This window comes from Tyto alba, unplaced genomic scaffold, assembly GCF_018691265.1.
Source record: "Tyto alba isolate M040663 unplaced genomic scaffold, T.alba_DEE_v4.0 Super-Scaffold_18, whole genome shotgun sequence".
In the NCBI taxonomy this organism is placed as follows: domain Eukaryota; kingdom Metazoa; phylum Chordata; class Aves; order Strigiformes; family Tytonidae; genus Tyto; species Tyto alba.
The window spans coordinates 10,686,597-10,708,512 of NW_024881280.1; the positions used below are offsets into that span (position 1 = coordinate 10,686,597).

Genomic DNA, 21,916 nt, shown 5'->3' on the forward strand with positions numbered 1-21,916 from the left:
GGTTTAATCTGCAATTTCACATGACACTGATAATGCATCATAAAATACACAGAATGTTGCAGTGAAGAAAGTGGCCTATTATGACCTTTTTTTCAGTAGTTTCCAAGGCTGGTGTTTACTAAATCAGAATTGTATTCAAAACTAATTTGCACTTTTGAGGAATTCACCTCTGCTTCACTTAAACACAGGGCAATTACTGGAAAGAGGCTGAGAAATTATATTGCAGCTGCCCACTTAATCTCTTGCAGTTTCCAGAAAGATGAAGGTAGCCTTTCTCTTTCTTCACATGCCCTTTCCCCAATACATTCATCTTCCTTTTTCTTGCTGTTTGTTCTTCTCTTCTACTTTGTTCCCTGGCCACAGATCACTGACAGTTAAAGAAAATTACTGGTTGGGTGGAATGTCTTCCTTTCGTTTTGACATCTGAGAGGATGTTATAAAACAATGCCAAAAAAACACCCAAAAAACAACTGAATTAATTCATCCCTGCCCTGGTGCACAGAGGGAAGGACAGGGACCCAAGCAAAGCCAGCTGGCAGCAGAGCCGAGGGGGGCGAAGGGCTCCTGGAAAACACCCCGAAAACCACCCCGAGCTCAGGCCAGGGCTGCGGCAGCGCTGGGGCCCACGCTGCCATCACTCTCGGCGTGCCCGATGAGCCGTGGGTCCGGGGCCGGCCCCAGCCGCCTCGGTACGTCCCAGGGGTGCGGGACGGAGGGCAGAGATGCACCGTAGCCCGGATGGCGGGTACGGGCTGCTCTGCTCCCACACCTCGTCAAGACTTTCTCAGCATTTTTCACCCATGGGTGTGGAAAGCTAGGTAAAATGAGTATCTGGTGGCCTTGTTTCAGGCACCTCATTTCAGACTGTGGGGTCCCTCAATTAAGCGTTCAGCCTCCGGCCTGGCTGCAGGGACGGCTGCTCGGCCCTCTGCTCGGCCCTGCCCCTTGGCACGGTCCCGTTGCAGGGCTCCTGGTGCCAGGCTGGGATTCCCACCCGGAGGTAGGGAGGAAAGGCTTACATTTTTAAAGCAGGGTCAGTTCCCTGACGAGTTAGGGTGAGAGGCGGCAGCCCCAGCACAAGGGCAGGATCTAGCAGGGGGTTTCTGACCCCGGCACTCCGGCCCCTCTCCACACGGGATTAACGGAGCAGCGCGGCACTAACCTATTGCGTGTGAATGCTGCTGCCGGCTTTGCTGCTTGGTTTAGCAGAAACATCTGGATGCTCGGGTAGGGGGTGGAGATGAAAATGGCATCGCTGAAAGAAAAACAAACCCCAAAGGCTCGCCAGAAGAGATGAGCAAGCAGAAAGCCAGGTGGGGATTTCAAACCCCGCTCCCTGCAATCACACACATTGTGATTCCCCGCGTCCTCTCCGGCAGCCGCTGGGGAGCACTGGGGCTGGCGGGCACCGAGAGAGCTGCCCCGAGCCCCCTGCTCGCCCGCTTCCCGCCGAGGGGGTCCTTCCCGGTGCCAGCGCCGGGGCTCGGCCCTGCCCGGCCCCGCCGGGGCTCGAACCCGCGGCCGCCCCGGGTGCTGGGCGGGCTCCGGCCGCCCCCTGCCGGCCGCCCCCGGCCTCCCAGTTGAGGCCCTCAGGCCTTGCACCACCGCGGGAAAGACACTCCTGAGAGAAGAGAGGGCCCTCCACCCCTTTTCCCTTTCTCTCTTTAACACTGCAGGAATCAAAAACTGTTTTTTCTGTCCCCCCCTCCTCAGTATCATCACTTTAAGAGTCCCACCAGCCTGCTCAGTCACTGAGAAAACCCAAAAACCTAGCCCTCACTAGGACCTGCTGCTCTACCCATTTCAGACTGGGCACACAGAACGTCTTAACACCTTTTTGGTAGACAAAAGAAGGCCCAAAATAGTCCGACTTTTCAGTGACACCTGTTCACCCAAAGTTTTCCCTTGTTTTCCACCGCAGCAGAACCTGGTGCTCTGTTTATATAGCAAAGCCCAGAAGGCTGAATCGCCAGGAAAAAACTGAAACAAACCTCCTGCACAAGCAGTGGATGGACGTGAGCTCATTTGTTAAGTACCTTTTCACCCAAAGCATGTCTGAACCCTGCACCAGCAGCGCTACACGCTATTATGTGCTGCATAGGAAAAAAACACAAACCAGAACCTGAGCAAAATCCATTTAGGCTGCTCCAACCTTAAGGGAAAACTCTCTTAAGAGATGCTCAAATGTAAGCGTGGCCTTGGTCTGCTGGAACCCAAGTACCCTCTTTCTACACAAGAGTTATTTTCCAGGGAAAGGCTTATTAAAAACATGAAACAGGAGCATCTTCGGCATTCACAGGAAGCCATGGGATAGGCATGACACTTGCACAGACTAGGCGTATGTTTTTGAAGCAAAGGTTCTGTTCTCAGGTCACGGACCCTGGCTCACACAGATAAGCAGTCTTGCAGGATGTGAATTGTGATGCCTTGCAGGCAAAACCAAACCAGTAAATAGATTCCAACCACTAACTGGGACTACAGTCCCCCCCTTTTTACAGGTTGCAGTCCTTAGGCTGACACCAACAGCAAGAAACTCTGGACTACAGCATAAATCCATCTTCTCCTTTGCCACCCCTAAAGCATGCTGGAACGGCTGCTCAAGTTCAGTTGGTTTTGATTTAGTTGTTTTTTGTTTTGGTTTGGTTTTTTTCCTCCCCTATATTGTCACTGCTAAAAATATAGATGGAACCTCAGCTGCATTTTGTAAGCACATCAGTTACAGACCTTCTGGATCTTTCCAATGAGACTCACCAGCTATTATTAAAAATTACTTGTTTTCCTTAACTACACCTGTTTTATTTGTACTCTCCGCTTTCATTCAAAAATTTAGGCCTGAAGCAGCTGTTGGTAAAGTCACCTTGTCTAGTACAGGCAAACATAAGCAAGTTCCAGGATATGGATAATGTTTTGATTTAAAAAACCAAACAAACAAACAAAAAAAAAAAAAAAAACAACAAAAAAAAACAGAAAACCAAAACAACCCCAGAAACATCCAATATTAAATTTGAAACAGAGATGCCCAATGAATACATCACCATCACTTTTACATTTAAAAACTAACTTCTAACTCAGAAGGACAGGATTCTCTGTACTGGTGTGAAGAAATTTGAAGCAGAGGGTAGCTGAGTATTTTTAAGTCAGTATCACTGTATCAACAAGTGGCTCATGTAAGCGTAGCATTCATCTGGACTTTACACAATACTGCACTTGGATATCAGATCAAGGACGGCAGAAAGTTAGAAATCACCAATTAAACCAGACTAAGTAAAATATTTCCCTGGGAAGTATGAAGAATGGAAAGTTACTGAGCAGAGACAATACAATAGCATTCTGGGCTTTGAAAAAGATTCAGGGAAGGGAAATTATAATACTGCTTCAACAAGAGAAAAACATTTTAACTGTAGAAGAGAGCACATAGCACTCGTATTTATGTAAAAGCATGAAAACAAGTATGATGCTGGCAGTAAAGTAAGAATAGCTGAGATCCTCCTTTCGACTGCTACAGCTACATAAAAGAAAAGATTCTAAAATAAGAGAATCTTTCATTAAAGGGTGATTTTAATAAACTTAAAATAGTCCCTACAGGGAATCTGTGAGAATGTTAACTTACGAGAATGTAATGGTGCAATAAATGACAACAAGTGAAAAAAGTTTTTTTTATTTCTCAGTGTTTCTCCACTGTCAATACTGTCCTTTTGCTGCAACATGTTGCAAAAAAACTCTCTGTCTTTTCCATTTTAAACAGCTACAATATTTACAGGCTGTTTCCAATAACACACGCAGACACATACACGCTCACAGACACGCAGATACATATATCCCTATCCCTGGCAAGGTGTCCGTTTGCTGGTAGAGGCAATATATATTTTCATTGTCCATTAAAAACCGAAGCCATCCTCTATCATTTATGCTCTGCTTCCCTCTCCCTCCATTTCCTAGCCAGCAGCTTAACATCAAGCTTTTGGGGGTGTCTGCGTAACAAGTGAACACATCCAACTATTTGATCACCATCTTTCAGAGTTGTGAACTGGGTGTACTGGGATTATCTATTCAAACTGTACATACCAGAAGTCATAGAAATTGCTCATATTCAGATGTTCGTGACTGAGTGATGTATGTATACTCCCGAAATCTTTTGGAGCAGCCATCTTAATCACCTTTTTGGAAATAAGCGTATCATGCTGGGGTGAAACAAGCCATGTATTTTACTTTCCACCAAGGTATTATGTACCCACTTTTTTACTAAGGCACCAGTAATCACCAGTATAATTTCTGAAAGAGTCCAGCACCACTGAATGTACTGCATTAGATTATCAAATAGCAAGCCAGACAAGAATAGATGCCTATATAATAGGTATAAAATTCCTTAATAAAAATCAAGTACATAAAACCTGTGGTGGTTTAACCTCAAATCCAATGTAAGTTGACTAATATTTGAGTAATATTAATGGCAAGAAATGCAATCTATCTGCTTCCATTTTCTGGATGGATAGTTCTGTGATTGAGAAAGATCTTTAAAGCAGTGTCTCTGTATCTACACTCCTAGGTCATATGGTGGTATGCGCATTATCAGAGAAACGATCTGAAGGTGAATCCAACTGTAAAACATGTCTTCTCCCATCTTGCCCCTCACCCTGGTCCAGACCAAGCTTTATGGCCATTTGCCAAACAGCCAAGAACATGGACCTGTGCCACAAGTCTTCATCTTCCACCTCACCAGTCATCCAGGCTTCTCCTGAGAGTTCTTCAGTTCCCATAGGGGCAAGGAATACCCAATGACCAACTACACAGCTGACCAGAAAAACTGAGATCACCACTCAGAAACGTGCCACATATCCCAGGCAAAGTGGCTGTAGGACCATTCAACCTACATGGAATTACCTTAAAAACTAATCATCATCACAATCTTTCCCCTTGCTCTCCCCTCAATTCTGAAATAATTTCATAAACACTGAATCACGAGAGAGATCCCCTGAATTCATCAGAAGTATCACCCAGTGCAAGTGGCACAGAAGTCTAGGTGTCATCCGTGGTGCCACATATACGTTTTAGGGTTTTCTTTGTTTTAATCAGAACAATTTAAAAAATTCCACAAGGAGGTGAAGTGAGGTTTCAAAAAAATTAACTAGCAGCCATTTTTACTAATTAACATAATCTGATTAGTGCGGGTTTCAAGCACTTTTCTGTAATTGAGTATTTGTTTTAGGGAGCAGTAAGCCTGTATGTATGTACACATAGATACCACCTTTCACAAAATCTGAGAGAAACAAAACAGACTGGGATCCACCTGGAAGCTAAGACAACAGGACTCTACTGGAATGTTCTTATGACAAAAAGAGTATCACACAATGCAAGTGGACAGAGTTAAAGCACTCATCCATAATAGGCTTTCATTAAAACTTAGAAAGATCTAAAAAACAAAACAAAAACCAAACCTGCCCTATGCTGAGCTCAATCTGGACTGACAGGACTAATTTGAAAATACCCATCTTTTCCATACTCACAACAGGAGAAAAATATTACGCATCAAGACAAAGGCCAAAGAAAAGATAACAAAAGATGAAATTATCTCCATCTGGAACAGATGTTTCCATGGACAGATCTATCCTGTGGGGAGTTAGAAGAAAATAAACATGGTTTTGTCACTTGCACAGCGGAAATCAAGACAAACTTTGCACAAACCAACATAAAATCACATCTGAATCTTAATAGTTCCTACTGCAGGGAAACTTTTTTAAAAAAAGTTAACTTTCCAAAGCCTTACGGAACAGTAAAATTCAACTAGGTGGCTTCTGTTGAGCAGATCTGGAATAGGTACGATCAGTATGTGAATGGTTTTTGCAACAGGTGTTTCCTCAGTATCTGAAAGAAGGTATTAATCTATTAACTGGACACATTAAAATATTGAAATCCATCTCCTGAAGGCAACACACCAAAAGCCTTAAGGTTAAAAAAAAAAAAAGAAAAAAAAAAGGAAGATCCATCAATTCTCCTTGCCCCATTAAAAAAAAAAAAAGCAGCTCTTCTTTTTTCCATCTGCTGTTTGCTGATCTAATTCCAGGCAGTTACATATTATCTAGAATTTTTATGTTAACAAGCCAATAATTCCCATCATGTCTGTTACTAGCAATGGACATTATCAGTATCTTGCCCTGAAGAGAGTGAAAGAGATTGTTCTGAGACAGGGTTAACATACTAAAAGTTGCTTCAGTTAGGTTAAAAAAACTAAACAAAAAAACACTCCATCTTTTGTTTTTTAGTCATTTGTTTACCTCAAGTCTTCAGTACAGGAAAAAAAAAAACCTTGTGCAACTAGTATCAAATGGGGGCCTATTTTCAAAAAAATTCCTCTCAGATGAAGCAATATTCCTAGTGATAGAGGAAACCCTGTAACTACCTGAAGGACACAGAATAAAACCTTAACACCTCCAATTCAAAACTTACACATTTTCTTCTTTCCCAACAGCAACATAGCCAGACTGCTGAAGAAGGTTCGTCTACTGTACATTTTCAGGTATGCAGGAGATGAATTCAACTACACTATAATGTGCACATATGATAAACTACGTGGAACAGCAAAATTATTTCCATGGTGGCAGATCCAGAACTGTGCATTTAATCGTGGTATAAATTGGACTGCATATGCATAAACCAAATAGTAATATGCAACTGTAAGATGCACAGTACTTGGAGTACAAGTTTGCATAGCATATGATGTAAGCAAGGTCCCGGTATAATTCACTACGAACAGTATCAAGAACTGACTAGCCCAAGCACACAGACTTACCCTTTCATGGCTAGATGGCATACGGTGACTGGAGTCGGAATACCAGTATTTCTTAGGTAGCTGTTTCTTCCTTTGGTTTTTCTCATCCCATATAAGTTTACACTTACATTAGGTACATAATGGACAAGGTTTCTCTGATGTCAGAGAAATAATTTCAATAACCTCTGTGGTGTATCAGAAGCCTCTTCTGGTTACGTTACATATAAAGAAGCGGAGGTGACTGGGAAGAAGATGGCTGCTCCCAAAAGCTAGGACTGTGTGCAGTTTCCCCACAGAGTCCTACATAATTACAGGTCAGAAACAGGAAACAATCACAACAGGTACATTTTTTCCTTATGGATTAAGAGAAGTGAGTCATAGGAACTGCAAGTCAAGAACAAACCAGTTTCCCTCTCACACTCCCATGATAGTTCTGAGTTACTTGTTTCCCTGAATACACACTTTTTAAAAAAATACAATAAAACCTAGGATATATAACACATGAATAATTCAACTTCACAGTTATAAATACTCAAATTACACTTACATAGAATATATAATCACAGAAAATAAAATTCAAGTCATAGAAAAGAATGAAGACTAAAGGGAAAGAAAAGGCAAGGTGGTAAAAGTGATACAAGTTTAGGGCTGTGCCTTCTATAAAAGCTCTTTAAAAGTTGAAGTCAAGTTTTTCCTTTTTTTTTTTTTCCCTCTCTTTTTTTTTTGGGGGGGGGGGGGGTGTGTGGGGGGGTGTTTGTTGTTGCTATTTCTTCTTTGTAAATTGGATGGAATCAGAAAAACCTTCAAGCATCCATGAAATAATCACGGACCTGCACCTCCCCCCTACAAAACTCAAACAACTGTCTCTGCCAGAGAAGAGCCAATGAAACAACCTAGCAAGCTCTGGGTGTAAAGAAGCAAAGTAGCCATGGCTAGTGAAGGGAGGACAGATGAAAGGTAGTATATTTGGGTCTACTTTAAAGCTAGACATGTTGTACAGATTTGAGGTACCACTGCCACCACAATAGAGTCTGATGTAGTACAGGGATACTCAGGTGCTTTGCTATATATTTGTTATTTTACCATTTATTGTGAAGAGGATGCAGCAAATGCACTTGTACGAAATACAGAACATAGAACCAAACCCATGGCACAGCCCTTACCATCAACATGTATAGGGAGAGGGAGGGGATTAATCCCAAAGGCAATTTAAATAATGGTATTTTATATACTTATATTTATATATATAAATAAATGTTCTCAGCAATCTCAGGGTTGTTTTTAGTGCATTGCTGTAAAAAAATTAGTGCAGTTCTCATTAATGTTTAGCTCATAAGGAATAAGAATCTATACATCTGTTCAGTCTCTTCTTGCCACACCTGACACCCTTACACTGTTTCACCAAACTGAAGGTTTGTAGTCAATTTCTTTAAAATAAGGTGGATGAATTCCACACACTCTGTGACAAGACATGGCAATTTTTGGCAAAACAATTAGAAAAATATGAGGTGCTCTGATCTTAGAACTGAAAAGTTTGTTGATTTAAAGCATTACGCAATGCATAAACAAAATTTATAAACAAAAAGATATGTCTCAACAAATCTATCCTTCATGCAAATGTTTCTTCAGCAGCTAACAACTTAAAAAAAAATTTCTTACACTTGTTTATTTGGGGAAAGGGACTTAGACAAATCTGTGTTTCAAGTCCTTCCCTACAACTGGACCGAAGTTTCATGTCCTGGGAACTGCTTCTTCTGGACCCTTCTCTCTTCTGAACCATTGCAGAAGGGGAAGTTTCAGTCTCAAAGAGATTTACACTTCAGCCCCAAGTTCAAGGACTCCAGTTTCAACAACAGCAACATATTTATCTTCAATTTGAACCAGCAGGATGGTTTTATCTATATGGGATCGACTACTTGGATCTCTGCTGCAAGGCACCCAGCGGTGAATCACCTGAGGGGGGAGAAAAAAAGTATAATAAAACATAAATTTCATAAGGAAAGCTGCCACATCAAAGTTGTGGCTGATAATTCAAGACCCTTACAGGGCAAAAAGAACAATCATGTAAGTGCTATACTGACTTAGTTGCTCATTTTTCAGTGACAGCATACCCACAGATAAGCTACTCGTTGAAGTCTTGATGGAGATCTGCAGCTTATCTGAGAACAGCCAGCCTTTGATTTGAATTTCAGCAGGAACAAACAACTTGACCCGAATCAGAACCAAGCAGTTCATGCAAAGTGAGTAACAATTGAAAAAAAGCGTACATCTATGGATTTGGGATATTTTGATGCTCTAGCTGATATAGTCTTAAATTTTCTCAGTGTTGTGCAGCACATAATAGCACAGAACTGTAGTTACTCCCTCGGATCTACAGAATTCAAATACACTGATCTGCCTCGCCCAAGGATCCCACCTGGTATTGACCATCAGAAGAAGGTCCCTTTTCTATACAGGCCTTTGTATGACCTTGTATGTCTCTGCTCAGCTGCCTCCATAAAAATAGATCCCTTAGTTCTGAGTGTTCCAAAGAACCACAAGTATGCCCCAGTAACGTGTTTTCATTATTGCAAACTCCATAGAAGTAGAATTACCCAAAAATTTGCCAATTGTGAGAAAAGAACCTTAAATTCAAGACAAGGTAAGGTAAAAAGCAAATAAAGTTAATTTTTACAAGATCCAAAACTGTACAGTTTTCAGGTGGATAAAAAAAGGACAACACCCCCCAAGTAACCTACATCTTCCAGGATCAAATCCGAGAGACCCCTTAATTCTCACCACACGCAGCCGACTAACACTGGGTGAAGAAGATTCCGCTTTGTCCACTGCATGAGAGCTACAGTGCATCCACAGGGAGAGCACTTCAGCCAGGGGAACATGGCATCTTTAGTACCCCTTTGTTTGATGCTACAGCATGATATTTAAGTGGTCTGTTCAAGTCTGACTTCAAAGTCTGCCCAAATAAACTTTTTATGCTGCTGTATAGAGTGAGGAATATTCTCTCCCCAGACACATAAAACATTTCCCAATAAAGTCCAAGTACTACATCCTTGTTGCCCAACTTAAAACTGGTACCTTCAAGGTAGCTAAGGGCTGACTCCAAGGGCATCAATATCACTGCTCCTTAAAAACTATACGTGCAGAAGTTGCACATAGGTTATAACTCACTGCAACCACCCCCACACACTCTGTTTTACCATCTCTTCTATCATGATTGGAATTTATTTGATGTCCATAAATGACTGATAGTATGCTAAATGATGTCACTAGATAGTGAAGAGGTGATAAGAATTTTGGAGAGGGGGAGGCACGAAGGGTTCTTCTGCATGCCAGTGTCTGGTATCATAGAAAGATAATGCAGAATATACCTTAATCTCAAAGTCCTGGAAAAAGCAACTGCAATACAAAGAAGATTGCCAAATTTCATTTCCTTGAAGAAACACTATAATGTCTTTGTGTATTATATACACTGTACTGTATACTCAGCAAAATAAAAAGCAAAGTTAGGAAAAATGCTGAACTTCATACTGAGAGCATTGACATAAGGCTTTGGCTGGTAAACTGCTTGATGAGCAGCATCTCAGCAGGTAAGAATCATTTCTGCCTGTTTGCAGAAAGGAGCACAGTGGCAGGATCAGAAAGGGAACACTGTCCTAAGAGCTATTGGCTTTACTGATACTAATATGTTTAACCCACAGGCACCTGAAGCAGGCAGTGGAAACTATGTCATCAAGTTAAATCCTCTTCTAATCACACACAGGGTAACCTGGTGCTTTCCCCCTTTCTCCTTAGGTTAGAAGATGCTCCTCTGAAAAATCTGCCAGTATGCTGCACCAAAACCAGATGAGAAGCATTCAGAACAGTAGCTTACTCTGACCTTCAAATCCTTGGTTTAATCTTTGTGTAACATCAATCACTGCACATGCTGCAATTTGCAAAACACACTCAAACCCCTGAAAAAAAAATTTCCAATGATACCAAGAAACAGGACATGTTTTGATACAACCCTTTACATTCACCATCTTTACATTATTATTGATTTGCAATAGCTAACAAGGAAATGCCAAAAGTAAAATGTCTAAACCCAACACAACCATGATAATTTACAAGAGCATTCTACTCCTAGGTGCTACCTACAAGGTAACCCTACTATCTTAAGACTGGACTGTCAACTACGATACAATTATTTGTGGAAGGCGTTTATTTCCAGGGCCCTTCCCTCATGTGCATGCAACACCAAGGTAGTTTTGGCGCAGACTGTGTTATCAGCATATTGCCATTTCTTACCTGGGGTTTGCACATACATCCACACTGGTGTGGATGTGGACTTTCAGACAGCAAAATCCAGCCCCTGAATACAATTCATAAATAACGCCTCCAATTGAGGCAAGCAGTCAGTCAAAGCAGATTCTTACAAATTATCAGAACTGACATATTCAATATAAAAGTCAGTTATATCAATGAACCAATGCAGACACAATGTCAGTGACCCTTTCCTTTTACTACTTACCACTGAAAGAACAGTCACTGGAGCATCTTTTTAGACACAAAGGTCAAAAAAAGCATTCCTTGGTAAAAACCAAAACTCAAACACAGAGCTAGATGTTCCTCCTGAAGAGAGCCTAAATTGAGTAGTAAGTTTTCTAACCAATGCAGTGAATTTTCATAAAATGCAGATATAACACTCCTAGGGTAAGTGAGACTGACTTTCCTCATAGGCTTTTGTAAGTTTTAGTTGCAGCAGACTTCCTTCTTAAAGGAAAGTAAACACCTATCACGTACCTATCATATAATAAAGACACATCTAAAGACGATCTTACTTGGCTCTATTTTCATCAGAATAATTTAAAAGCAAATACTGTTAACCATCCAGTTAAGGACGGCTTGGTAAACTGATGTTCTGTATTTGCTCAAGGATTGACAGCTTAAGGGAAGGAAAATGAAGGTCGGATGAATGAGCGCAATGCCTGAGAGTTCATGACGAGCTGGAAGAAGGCAAGGAAGGAGAGGTGGTTGACAACATTTGAATTATCATCCTGCATCTTTTGGATAAAGTTGCAGATATAGCCCTCTGCTTCAAATTAGGATTCTAGACCTGCTCTGATCCAGCTTACTACTACATGTATCTTTGGCCTTGACATCTAGGCAGACTGCCACAGAATCAAGACACTGCCTTTTTTAGAAGTAGCTTGTCAACTTCTAAGCAAAACTTACATGGCCTTCCATGCCTTCCTGAGGACTCCAGTCTTTCCAGCTGTTTCTTCCAGCTTTTAGCCGTATCACCTCATCTGGCCACTGCAGCTCTTTCCTTTTTGACACGTTGATCCCTTCCAGTACTTGACTGGGATCCATTAACTATAAGTAGGAATTGAGTTTTGACTGTTAGTTCAGCCAAAATTTAAAAGAAACAGATAAACTGCAACCTTCTGCATACTTCCAGAACTGACTAAAACCCACAGAAATCGATTCCTGACCAATTTCAATGTTGGAAGCTCAAGCTCCAGGCTAGGAAAAAGCCTGAGCAGCACAGAATCTGGATATTACACTGTGGTTTCAGACACAGCTGATGACATACCAGTTCACTGCTGTCTGAAGCAGCAGCTCTGGCTCCCTTTCCCACCCCTTCCTTTCAGTTGTTACACTGGCTCATGGCAGGGTCTGAGGAGCTCGCACAACACAAGCAGTGGCAGCACACGGTCGAGTAGCAGGGAAGAGTTAAGTGACAATGAGCCGTTAAAACTGGCTCATCACTTCTTACAGAGTATCTAAGAAACATGGTCTTGGAGAATTTAGTGTTAGGCTAAGAACTACTTATCTACTAGCATGGTTAGTTGAGACCCACCCCGTGTTTTGAAGTAAACTGGCCTTTCCACAGGGGCAGCAGGAGAAAACTCCTGAAAACTTCTTCCTATTTAAGGACAGAGAGAATGCATAATGTCCACTATTCAAGGGCACATACCAACTTTGCCTGAATCCTCCTCACACAGAGGGATTAAACAGTTTCATAAAAGGGCCCTTGCCTGCAAACAAAAGCTACTAAGCACAGACCTGCAAAATTAATTTGTTAACTTTTCCCACTATAACGCACTTTACTAAGTTTCCTTAGGATGACTCTAAAATGAGGTGGTATCAGCAATGAAATCATGTTTGTTACAGTCTCTCTTATTAAATATATTTCTTGATGTTTCCCACCAAGCTACTGTCAAATACATGTAATGTGGGGCTAATAACAGCTAGAAGAGCAAGAATACAAATACCTGGGTTTCCACAAAATTAGTAAGGCTGCCATAATTAACTTAGTCAATGGTGTACTGTTTGCTGCTTAGTAAACCCAGACTTGTGTCAATAACCAAAGAGTAAATACATATGAAAATGAATAAATACATATGAGAGTTGAGTATTTTTACACTTACTTTTGTGGAAAATCTACTTGGTTTAAAAGAAAAAGAGGTAGTTGCTTCCTGCCCTGCAAATTAAGCTGTTAAGCTTTACACGTTGCAGTGAATGAAGGCAAACTAAATATGAAGTGGAACCGAGTTCGGCTGACATTCTCAAAGCTGCACTGCAGCAAAACATGTAAGTAATGTAAACAAGGATGTCTAAGCATGCAGGAAAGCTGATTGTCCAGAAAACCTTTTCCTCACATTAGTTCTCCAAATATAACTGCACAACAGTTGTATACTGAGACATTCCAGACTGCGTGTGTATTCAAAAGTAGTGATTTCAACAACATACAAGGTAACACTAACAAAAGCACGTGGCAGCATACTTTAACTTGTTTTTCTGGACTATTCACCTGGATTCTGTAAATAACGTCATCCTTTTTGGCTTGCATTTGATTTGCAGGGCTTGCATTACCACCTGACTGAGTTTCAGTTGCATTACTCCCTCCTTCTGTCCCTAGAAAGCCCACAAGGGCATGCTGTTTACAGGCTGGGATGCTTTGGCTGGAGCTGCTAGAAGAGGGCAGTCCATGCTGCGCGCTGACCCCAGTCTGGCCAGTAGGTTCCATTTGGTTCACCATAGATAGGCGGGACTGGATGGATGATGGGAGGTTACGAAGGGATATCTGACTGGTGGAAGAGCGCCGACAAGGCACAAAGCCTGTTGTGGATGTGCGAAGAGATGAATGACGACTGCCGTAGCAATAAGATGAATGGCTAGCTACTGAGGCACGGGCAGGGGAATGTCTGACAAGGCTTGACTGCACAGAGTGAGAGCTGTGACTGGTGCCTAAAAGTAAAAGATACAGAATCAGGAGTTTGATAAAGCCTCCCACACATTGCTGACACACAAATGTTTTAGCACTTAGATAACAAAACTGATGGGTCTAATCAACAACATCTGAAACAGCTGCATTGCAGAAGATCTCTGTTGCATTTCATATAGCAGAGCATTCGAATACATTCCATTCATCTCATCTTGGAATTTCATATTCTGTTCAATTCACAATCCCTGCAAGACAAGTAGCTCGGAAAATGCTTCAGCCTTCTCTTCTCACATTAGCTATTTGTTTCTTACTGTTAACACTTAAGTTTCACATGGTTAAGGCATTAAGGCAGGTAGAGATGTCCATGCTTCAAAATACGAAATATTCTTTCTTAATATGCTTGACTGGATGTTCAACGAGTCAGGAAAATTTGTTAGAGCAAAAACTGTTTTTAAACAAGGTCAGATATACTTAATACGCTTAAAGTGAAAAACAAGAATTGCAGTTTATGAGCAACGGTGTCATTGCTTTTCCTATACTAAGTACTTCTAGACAGACCTAACTATGTTGCATAAAAATTAAAGTTCGTTCAACTACATACACTTTTATATTCTTTGTCAGTAAAGGCAGTGTTCGGAAAGTTTTTTCTCAGCTTTATTGTTTATCAGCTCCCCTAAGTACAGATCACTATGGATTGGATTCTTGGATAGGATTCAGCTAAAATACTATGGAAATAGAGAATCTATTCCACTATAAAGAAAAATACATTAACAAAAAATGATGTTTAGCATTTGCAGACAATATAACAGAAGTAGAAAGATCCAATCTGTAGAGGTGTGTTATAAAAAGTTATTTAATCTATTTTGCCAGCACCACTATACCCCTATTGCTCAAATCTCTGTTTGGGAACCTTGCACTGCATAAAACAGCACTGTAGTTTTGAGATGAATCCAGCAGGTGTTAACACTACATAATCAAGTCACTTCTGTTTACTCTTTAACTTAGGCCTGATCCAAAGAGCTGAAAGGCCAGTTCGGGCTATAGGATTGTACTTGTATAAAATTGTTGCTTTGTTTTATTTTAACTTTACCCAGAGTGGAAGGATGAGTTGGTGGATGAGCTGCAGGAAGAGTTGGTGGATGAGCTGCAACAGGAGGGTGCTGTACTGCTCCAGGTCCCTGCCCTGTAGTTGCATTCCCTCCTCCTTGTGACATGCTGCTCTGTGACTCATTGATAGTTGGATTGTTACTTGTGCAAGAAGCTCCACCTCCAGCATCTGAATCTTCAATATTCCCACCGCTATTGCAGCCAGCTCCACAGCCTTTCCTTAGTCTGAAAACATAATGCAATTGAAACATTAAGTCAGGTCTCCTAACCATTGGGATTTTAAGAAATGCCATATGACGACAGGCGGAAGGCTTTACTCGGCAAAATCCACAGCATTCCCTAAAGTCAGATAAAACCTGACTTTATATTCCCAGAATATGTTTTGCAAGTATAAATGCTGCTTTCTGAGAGACTGCAATTTTCTTCATGACCAGTTTGCAAGTAAGTTATTTATGATAAGCCAAATGGTCATCCAAAATTGCTTTTGAAAAATCATGCCACCTCTGAAGTACAATAAAGCGATACAATTCTAAACACAAAATGCTGGTAGAACATACTGGTTATTGTTTAACAGTTTAGTAAATTTCACACTTCTTAACACACCAGTCATACCTGTATTCTTACACTGGAAAATCTCTCTCTATTCAGATGAGCAGGAAAATGTTTGTTGGGCTTTTTGCTTGATTTGTTTTTAATGTATTTGGTTTCTTGTTACCTTCAGTGATGTACTCAGTTGTTTGAAGCACATATTGCAATTACTTGAATCACAAATTCTAGTGTGAATTTTGAACATTCAGACAGTGAAGTTAGCCAACATTTTCCAGTGTATATTACCACAGAAAATTTTCACCACATTGTTTGCGTTAAACTTGGACACAAAAGCCACAACACATTGCTCCTCCCTTCAATTCCTACTTTTTATTATTCTTTTTCTTCTGTTGCACTCGAATATACTGAGCACTCCTTTCCTATTTTATTTGTCCCTAGGATCCAGAATGCTGAAGCATACACAGCTTGGATCCAAATACTGTTCTGTGTCATACTTTCACCTGCTATTCCATCCACGTGTCGGACAAGCAAATGGCGACAGAAAACAAACACCACAGTCTGGACTAAGTGTGGCAATATTCTGGGGTGAAGCAGCACATTCTGTTTTGATGTGCTGTAGATGTCTACGTGTAAATATGACCATCAGAACAGTTAGAGGACTGTTCCAGCTATGGCACCAGCTCCTGGAACTAGTAAGAAGTGGGATGTACGCTTCTGGACGCCACACAGAGCTGCCACTGTTGCTTACGCAGCCACAGTCCTAAAGGGACAGAAGTGCAGTAAAAGTTCTCATGGTAGATTACTGAGGGGCCGTGTGGAAGAAGGATTATATTATTATCACTCCAGTTACTTGTTCTGGCTCTGACATAGAGAATATTTATAAGCACTCATGAAATTCTGAACAACAGCTAAAGACTGTGTTACTATGTATGAACATACCCTAACAGCATGCTAAATATTTGCCAAACGGGAACCTTGCAACCCTACCCTAATTCTGTAAAGATGGCATTATAGACTACAAAAGTGATGGTACTGAAAAAAATACAGAAGTTGCATTGTCTCTCATTGTCAGACCTGACATTAGAACTGGAGTTGTAGCTCTTGCATGTAGACTTTTTGTCTTGTTTCTTCTGAGCTCTTGTTTACATAGTTTGTGGCATATTACTTATATGGCTTAAAGATTAATCCTGTACCAAAGCAGTTGCCATACGCTACAGATGTACCTGAAATAAAAGTCAAGGCTTATTTATTTTTATATGACTGTGTATTTTAAGTTATGCTCTGTTGGGCATGCACAAGATTAGATAATGGGCTATGAGAGCATGAACACATACTAATGAGAACTCATTTCCTCAGCTCACCTGTGCCATGTAGACACTATGAAGTTTCTGATGTTCCCTAGGCTGATAGCTCCCCCAAGAATCTCCTTCAGCTGTTCATGACTATCTGAATAGGAAGTAGTCAAAGGTGAGACGTAGATGGGGTATCCAATTGGCTGGTCACAGGAAGAGTTGATCATGTTCCTCAGAGCCTGTTTTGCATTTTGGATACTTCCCCTTTCTGGATTACGATTACGCAGGAAGACAAGCTCCTGCTGCTGTCCTGCCCACAGGCCACGCACGCACTCTTTATTCACCTGCAAAAGCCAAGTAGAAAGGCTATGTCAAAGTGAAGCAGAGTATGTGATGACTGCTTTGCTATAGCTAGGCCTTCATGAGTGCATGCAATACTGCAGTGCAGAACTACAAGCATTCATATTCACTTCTTTAAAAGGCTGAACTTAGGCACACGTGCTGCAACAGTGAGAACAAAGCAAATCAAGAATGAGATGAGAACTGATTTTCTGATTAAATACTTCCACTATGTAAGAAGAAGCAGCCCTAGCAATGACAGATCAGAGACAAAAAATAACAATTTCAGTTGAAGTAGCAGTTTGGTATAGTTATTAACATACACCACAACGTATTGTGCACATTCCACAGTGTGACAGAAGTTTACCTTAATGACCCTGAAACTGAGATACCGCTTATTCAGCATAATGATTTTATATTCATTGGTGCCATCATCCATCACGTGACGCAGAGCAAGGAGGGAGGGAGAATTAGAAAGAACTGCACTCCGCCAAGCAGGGTCTCCTTCGTGTGCTATAACTAGATTTTCTTCATGGGTTGTTATGGCTTCATAAAGGACAGAAGGATCATCATATTCATCTGGAGAAGTGAAGTGATCCTGTTTCCAAGAACACATGTTCAGTAAGATATGATTAACATTTCAGATGTAACTACAAATAAAAATCTAACATTTTACACCTCAAACTCTTGAAAGGCTCAGTGCATTATACAGACGTCAAAAATATCAGATACCTACTAAACAACATTGTTAAAGACAAGCACTTTTCCAACAGATCAGTTGTTTGCTTGTGTTTGCCTCCTTTTTTAACTTAAAACCAAAATGATTGGAAGGACCTGCCTATTATTGATTCGAGTAAATTTCTAGTTGACTTTTAGACTAATTTATATCTAAAGCAGAAGCATTTTAGTTTTAGATTCTTTGCTTATTCACAGGTCTCCAACTGTAAAACACGCTCAAGTAAAGCATTTATTATTCACTAAGATTGTATTACATGAAAATAGCAACAGGAAAAAACCCAAGATTTATCTGTACTTTCTATTAAAAAGTTCACATTAGTACTTGATGACAGACTATTTCAGGATCAGATACTATCAGACAACTTACATTACTGCTAGTCATATAAACACAAAATTTGCAAGTTCAATTCAGTATTGGGTCACATCCCTTTCTGGTTAAAAAAGGATAGTGGTTAATAGCTAAATTTCCAACACTGGCTGAACTCTTGATATGCTATTGCACTGCAAGTGAATAGTCACCCTTTATAGATTAATACAGTAATGTTAAGAAAAACAAATTTTTTTATTGTTAGAGATCTGTAGTTTTGTCACTTTTCATTCTTCGACTTAATTCAAGCCCATTCTGCACAGTAACCGAAATATACTGAGAACACTTCAGAGCTGTTGAAGTGGTACTTCTGCTGGTTTCAACAATGATTTTGTAATTACTCTGCTTTGGTACATGTACTCCTAACACATGCATTCTGCTAAATTCAGGGAGTTTGTGTTACATGAAGGAGTTGATTCAATCACTGCTAGCTTTGAGGGACTTCTAGACTCTGCAATGAAGGCAAAACAGAAACTCTATTATCCAAACAGTGTAACTAAGATTTGCCTACTTAATGATTTTCACGCAATCTGTTCTTCTAGAGTACTAACACTTCCCCCTCCTTCCCCTGTCCTGAGTGCTTGTAACTCAGTATGTGCTTTCTTGTACTTGCTGAGTTTAGTTAACAGACACACTGGACAGAATTTGAGATTGTCTGTCTTCACCCCCTCTTCACCATAAAAACCAACCCCAATTTCAACTTATTGAAAGGCAACTTTCTCATTCCCACTTAAAACCTTACATTAATCATTGATGGGATCAATGATTAATGCCAAAAGTGTCTGTTATTACAATACTGCAAAGAAGGCAAAAAAAAAAAAAAAAAAAGAAAAAATCCCCATTGGAGGAGAGGGTTGTGCAGCTTTGAAAGACATGATAACCTTTTAAGCCAATTACATATATATAGGGAGGAGAAGAGGGAAGGAAAATATCAGAGAGGATGCACATAAGGAAATTATCTCTAGATGGATATGAAACAGGGCTTGACATGTTCTCTGATCTACAGGTGATGTGATTTTCAAGCTCTGAGCATAAACTGCATTCCCTTTTCCTCTATATCACCTTCCACATGAGCTATAATAAAACAAAGGATAACACATGATATTCCCTCATTTTCAGCTGTCCATCTCTATCACATGGCCTTTTATCCTCTTCCTCTTTTTGCTCTTTCCCAGCCACTTAAAAGAATGAATGCACAGAAACAGGAAGATCTGGACATATCTTCCTGTGTAATCTCTCACCTGATGTAGCTTGAGTGACATCCGTATTCCAGGAACCACTACTTTCCTCAGCAATTCCATGTCAGCAAAGATCCATTCATCTCTAATGGAAGATATACGGAAGTCGCCCTTAAATAGGGCATGCAGGCCATACAAGAAGGATTCCAGATTACTGGTGAGGGGGAAAAAAATTGAAGAGCCCAAATATTAAACATAAACACATCCACAATTATCATCACTGGCAAGAGCAGAAAAACAATGAGCTGTACACAATGGCACACAACTCTTCTCTATTAAGATAACTTACAGGATAAGACAGGGAGAAGAGAACATATGAGTAACGATGTGTGTGTAAGCAAAGCTTGGACACCAGATGTCTATGTGCTCTGAACAGGTAATGAATAAACCATACATGCAGCAGATTATTTACACAGACTAAAGTAAACAGGAAGACTGTGAGGAATGCCTGACATTATTCTCTTTAATAATCTCCAGAATTCTTTTCAGGGAATTTAACACTACAATGGACCAGTTAAGGAAGATATGTCGTTTCAGCTGTGCATGCTTGAGTACAGAATAAAAATCTTGACAACTTCCTCACACTTAAAGGCATTGTTTCCTTTTACTAAGCTAACTTAAGAGCAAGAAATCAAATATGTTCTGATCATTCTTGCAACTGCATATCTGCAAGACCTTCTAGGGGCAATTGGCTGGCACTTAGAAGAATTGGTCAACTACTTCCCTGCACCTGAAGTAGAACAGGTTTTTACAGTCAGCACTCAGCTGACCAATAGCTTCCACATCTCATTATGCTTCTCTTTATTTTATTTTTAAACAATCACCTTGTGATTTCCTGAGCTATACAACTATATTTTACATTGGCTTTCTAAAAGAAGTTGAGGCTGCCAGCCTGGGAGAAAGAGGTTGCCATATGATGACAGTGTTGAGCTGAAGGAGATTTGTACAAAACAACTGCTTGCCAGAGCCAGTTTAACTATGAAAACTATCATAACAGTCTGATCTAACTTCCATCAAGACATGTATATTCTTCATTTTCAGAAGCTATCCTCCTCTTCCCCTATATCCATATAGGGCACATGTTTAGAGTAGGAAATGTAGCTTACTTTTAGAACTCAACCAGTTCTTGTCCTTATCAGAATTCTCACCTTGCATTAGTTCGATAAAACAAAACCCTCAAATTCAAGTTCTCCCTCACTTGATGTTCTTCGGTTACGTTTCACTGGTTGTTACAGCAAAGACAAGTTACACAGCATATATGTGCAGTTTAAGGAGAGATTACATTAAATTCCTGTTTCTTTTATGAAGAGGTACTCATCTAATGCCTAATCTAGTACACTCAGAGGTATTATGAGGAAGGGAAGTGAACAACAACAATATTTTACTACCTCGACATATGATGTGAAGCTGTTCCCAACGCTCTCCGCCCCAGAACACACAGTCCGTAACACAACGTCACCAGGGGTGAATCTTTACTTGAATCCAGTGGCTTGTAGTAAGAAAAAAAGAATAGTCAGGTGAACAGACCAAAGAAACTGCCACAGAAAAACCATTCTGCCAGAAGTAGTAAAAAGACCCAAACACATACACAAGTACGCCAACTCAAGCATGTGTACGTACCTACCACACCGGTTACCTTTGCTCAAACTCTGAATAGGATTTCTTTTTAAATTGTAAGTACATAGAATACCTGCAAAGGTAGACACACACGTGCTATATCTGAAGTAAGACAAATTGTAAGCTGAACAGATGCCTGCAACACTGTATCTTGTATGCAAACTGCTGATTAGTAAAAATAATGGGTTAAGAGAAAAATATTTTTAGTGATTAAAGTGGATTCTCACTTACTGGTCAGGAGTATATAATTCTGAGTTAATTGGAAACTTCCCTGGACTAAAGTTTTATTCAGTGGAAACTCACTCTCAGCTCAAAGCCAGTAGTAGCTGCACAGGGTATATAAAGCCCTAGATAACAGTATCATTCATTCAAGTGATTAAACCTGATTTTCAATACCTACATAAAATATTTCACAAGATTGTGACTTGGAGAGAATCAATTTTCTTTGGCTGTTGTTTGTCATTTGACTGCAGAACACTAAATCTTACACCTGTTAAAATTAGTTTCTAATTAATCTTCTCCCTCTGAAGTAAAACAGAACTCTGAAGTGTCAGATCCTTCATTAAACACATAAATTTCAATTATAAATTCACATCTCATGAACAGAAGATCAAACCCAGTAAACTATAAATTAGTATTTCAATTATAAACCTTTATTTTAAAAATCAGTGTTAAACCAGCCTCTAAGTCAAA

General features: G+C 40.3%; 1 protein-coding gene across 14 annotated transcripts in view; it reads right to left on the bottom strand.

Annotated features, from left to right (window-relative positions):
- Positions 1-3,642: 3,642 nt before the first annotated feature.
- PCNX1 (pecanex 1) overlaps positions 3,643-21,916 on the bottom strand; it is an 89,937-nt gene continuing 71,663 nt past the window's right edge. For 8 of the 14 annotated variants that reach the window (XM_032984603.2, XM_032984602.2, XM_032984594.2 and 5 more), the window contains 9 exons: positions 20,995-21,095; positions 19,610-19,760; positions 17,631-17,861; positions 16,994-17,268; positions 15,067-15,308; positions 13,563-13,999; positions 12,609-12,674; positions 11,981-12,121; positions 3,643-8,719 (listed from right to left, as the gene is read on the bottom strand). In XM_032984603.2, coding sequence (XP_032840494.2) covers positions 8,579-8,719; positions 11,981-12,121; positions 12,609-12,674; positions 13,563-13,999; positions 15,067-15,308; positions 16,994-17,268; positions 17,631-17,861; positions 19,610-19,760; positions 20,995-21,095 — 1,785 coding nt within the window. In that variant the 3' untranslated portion in view covers positions 3,643-8,578. The remainder of the gene's footprint in view (positions 8,720-11,980; positions 12,122-12,608; positions 12,675-13,562; positions 14,000-15,066; positions 15,309-16,993; positions 17,269-17,630; positions 17,862-19,609; positions 19,761-20,994; positions 21,096-21,916) is intronic. The other 6 variants (XM_032984596.2, XM_042790682.1, XR_006165132.1 and 3 more) reach the window with 5 other exon arrangements.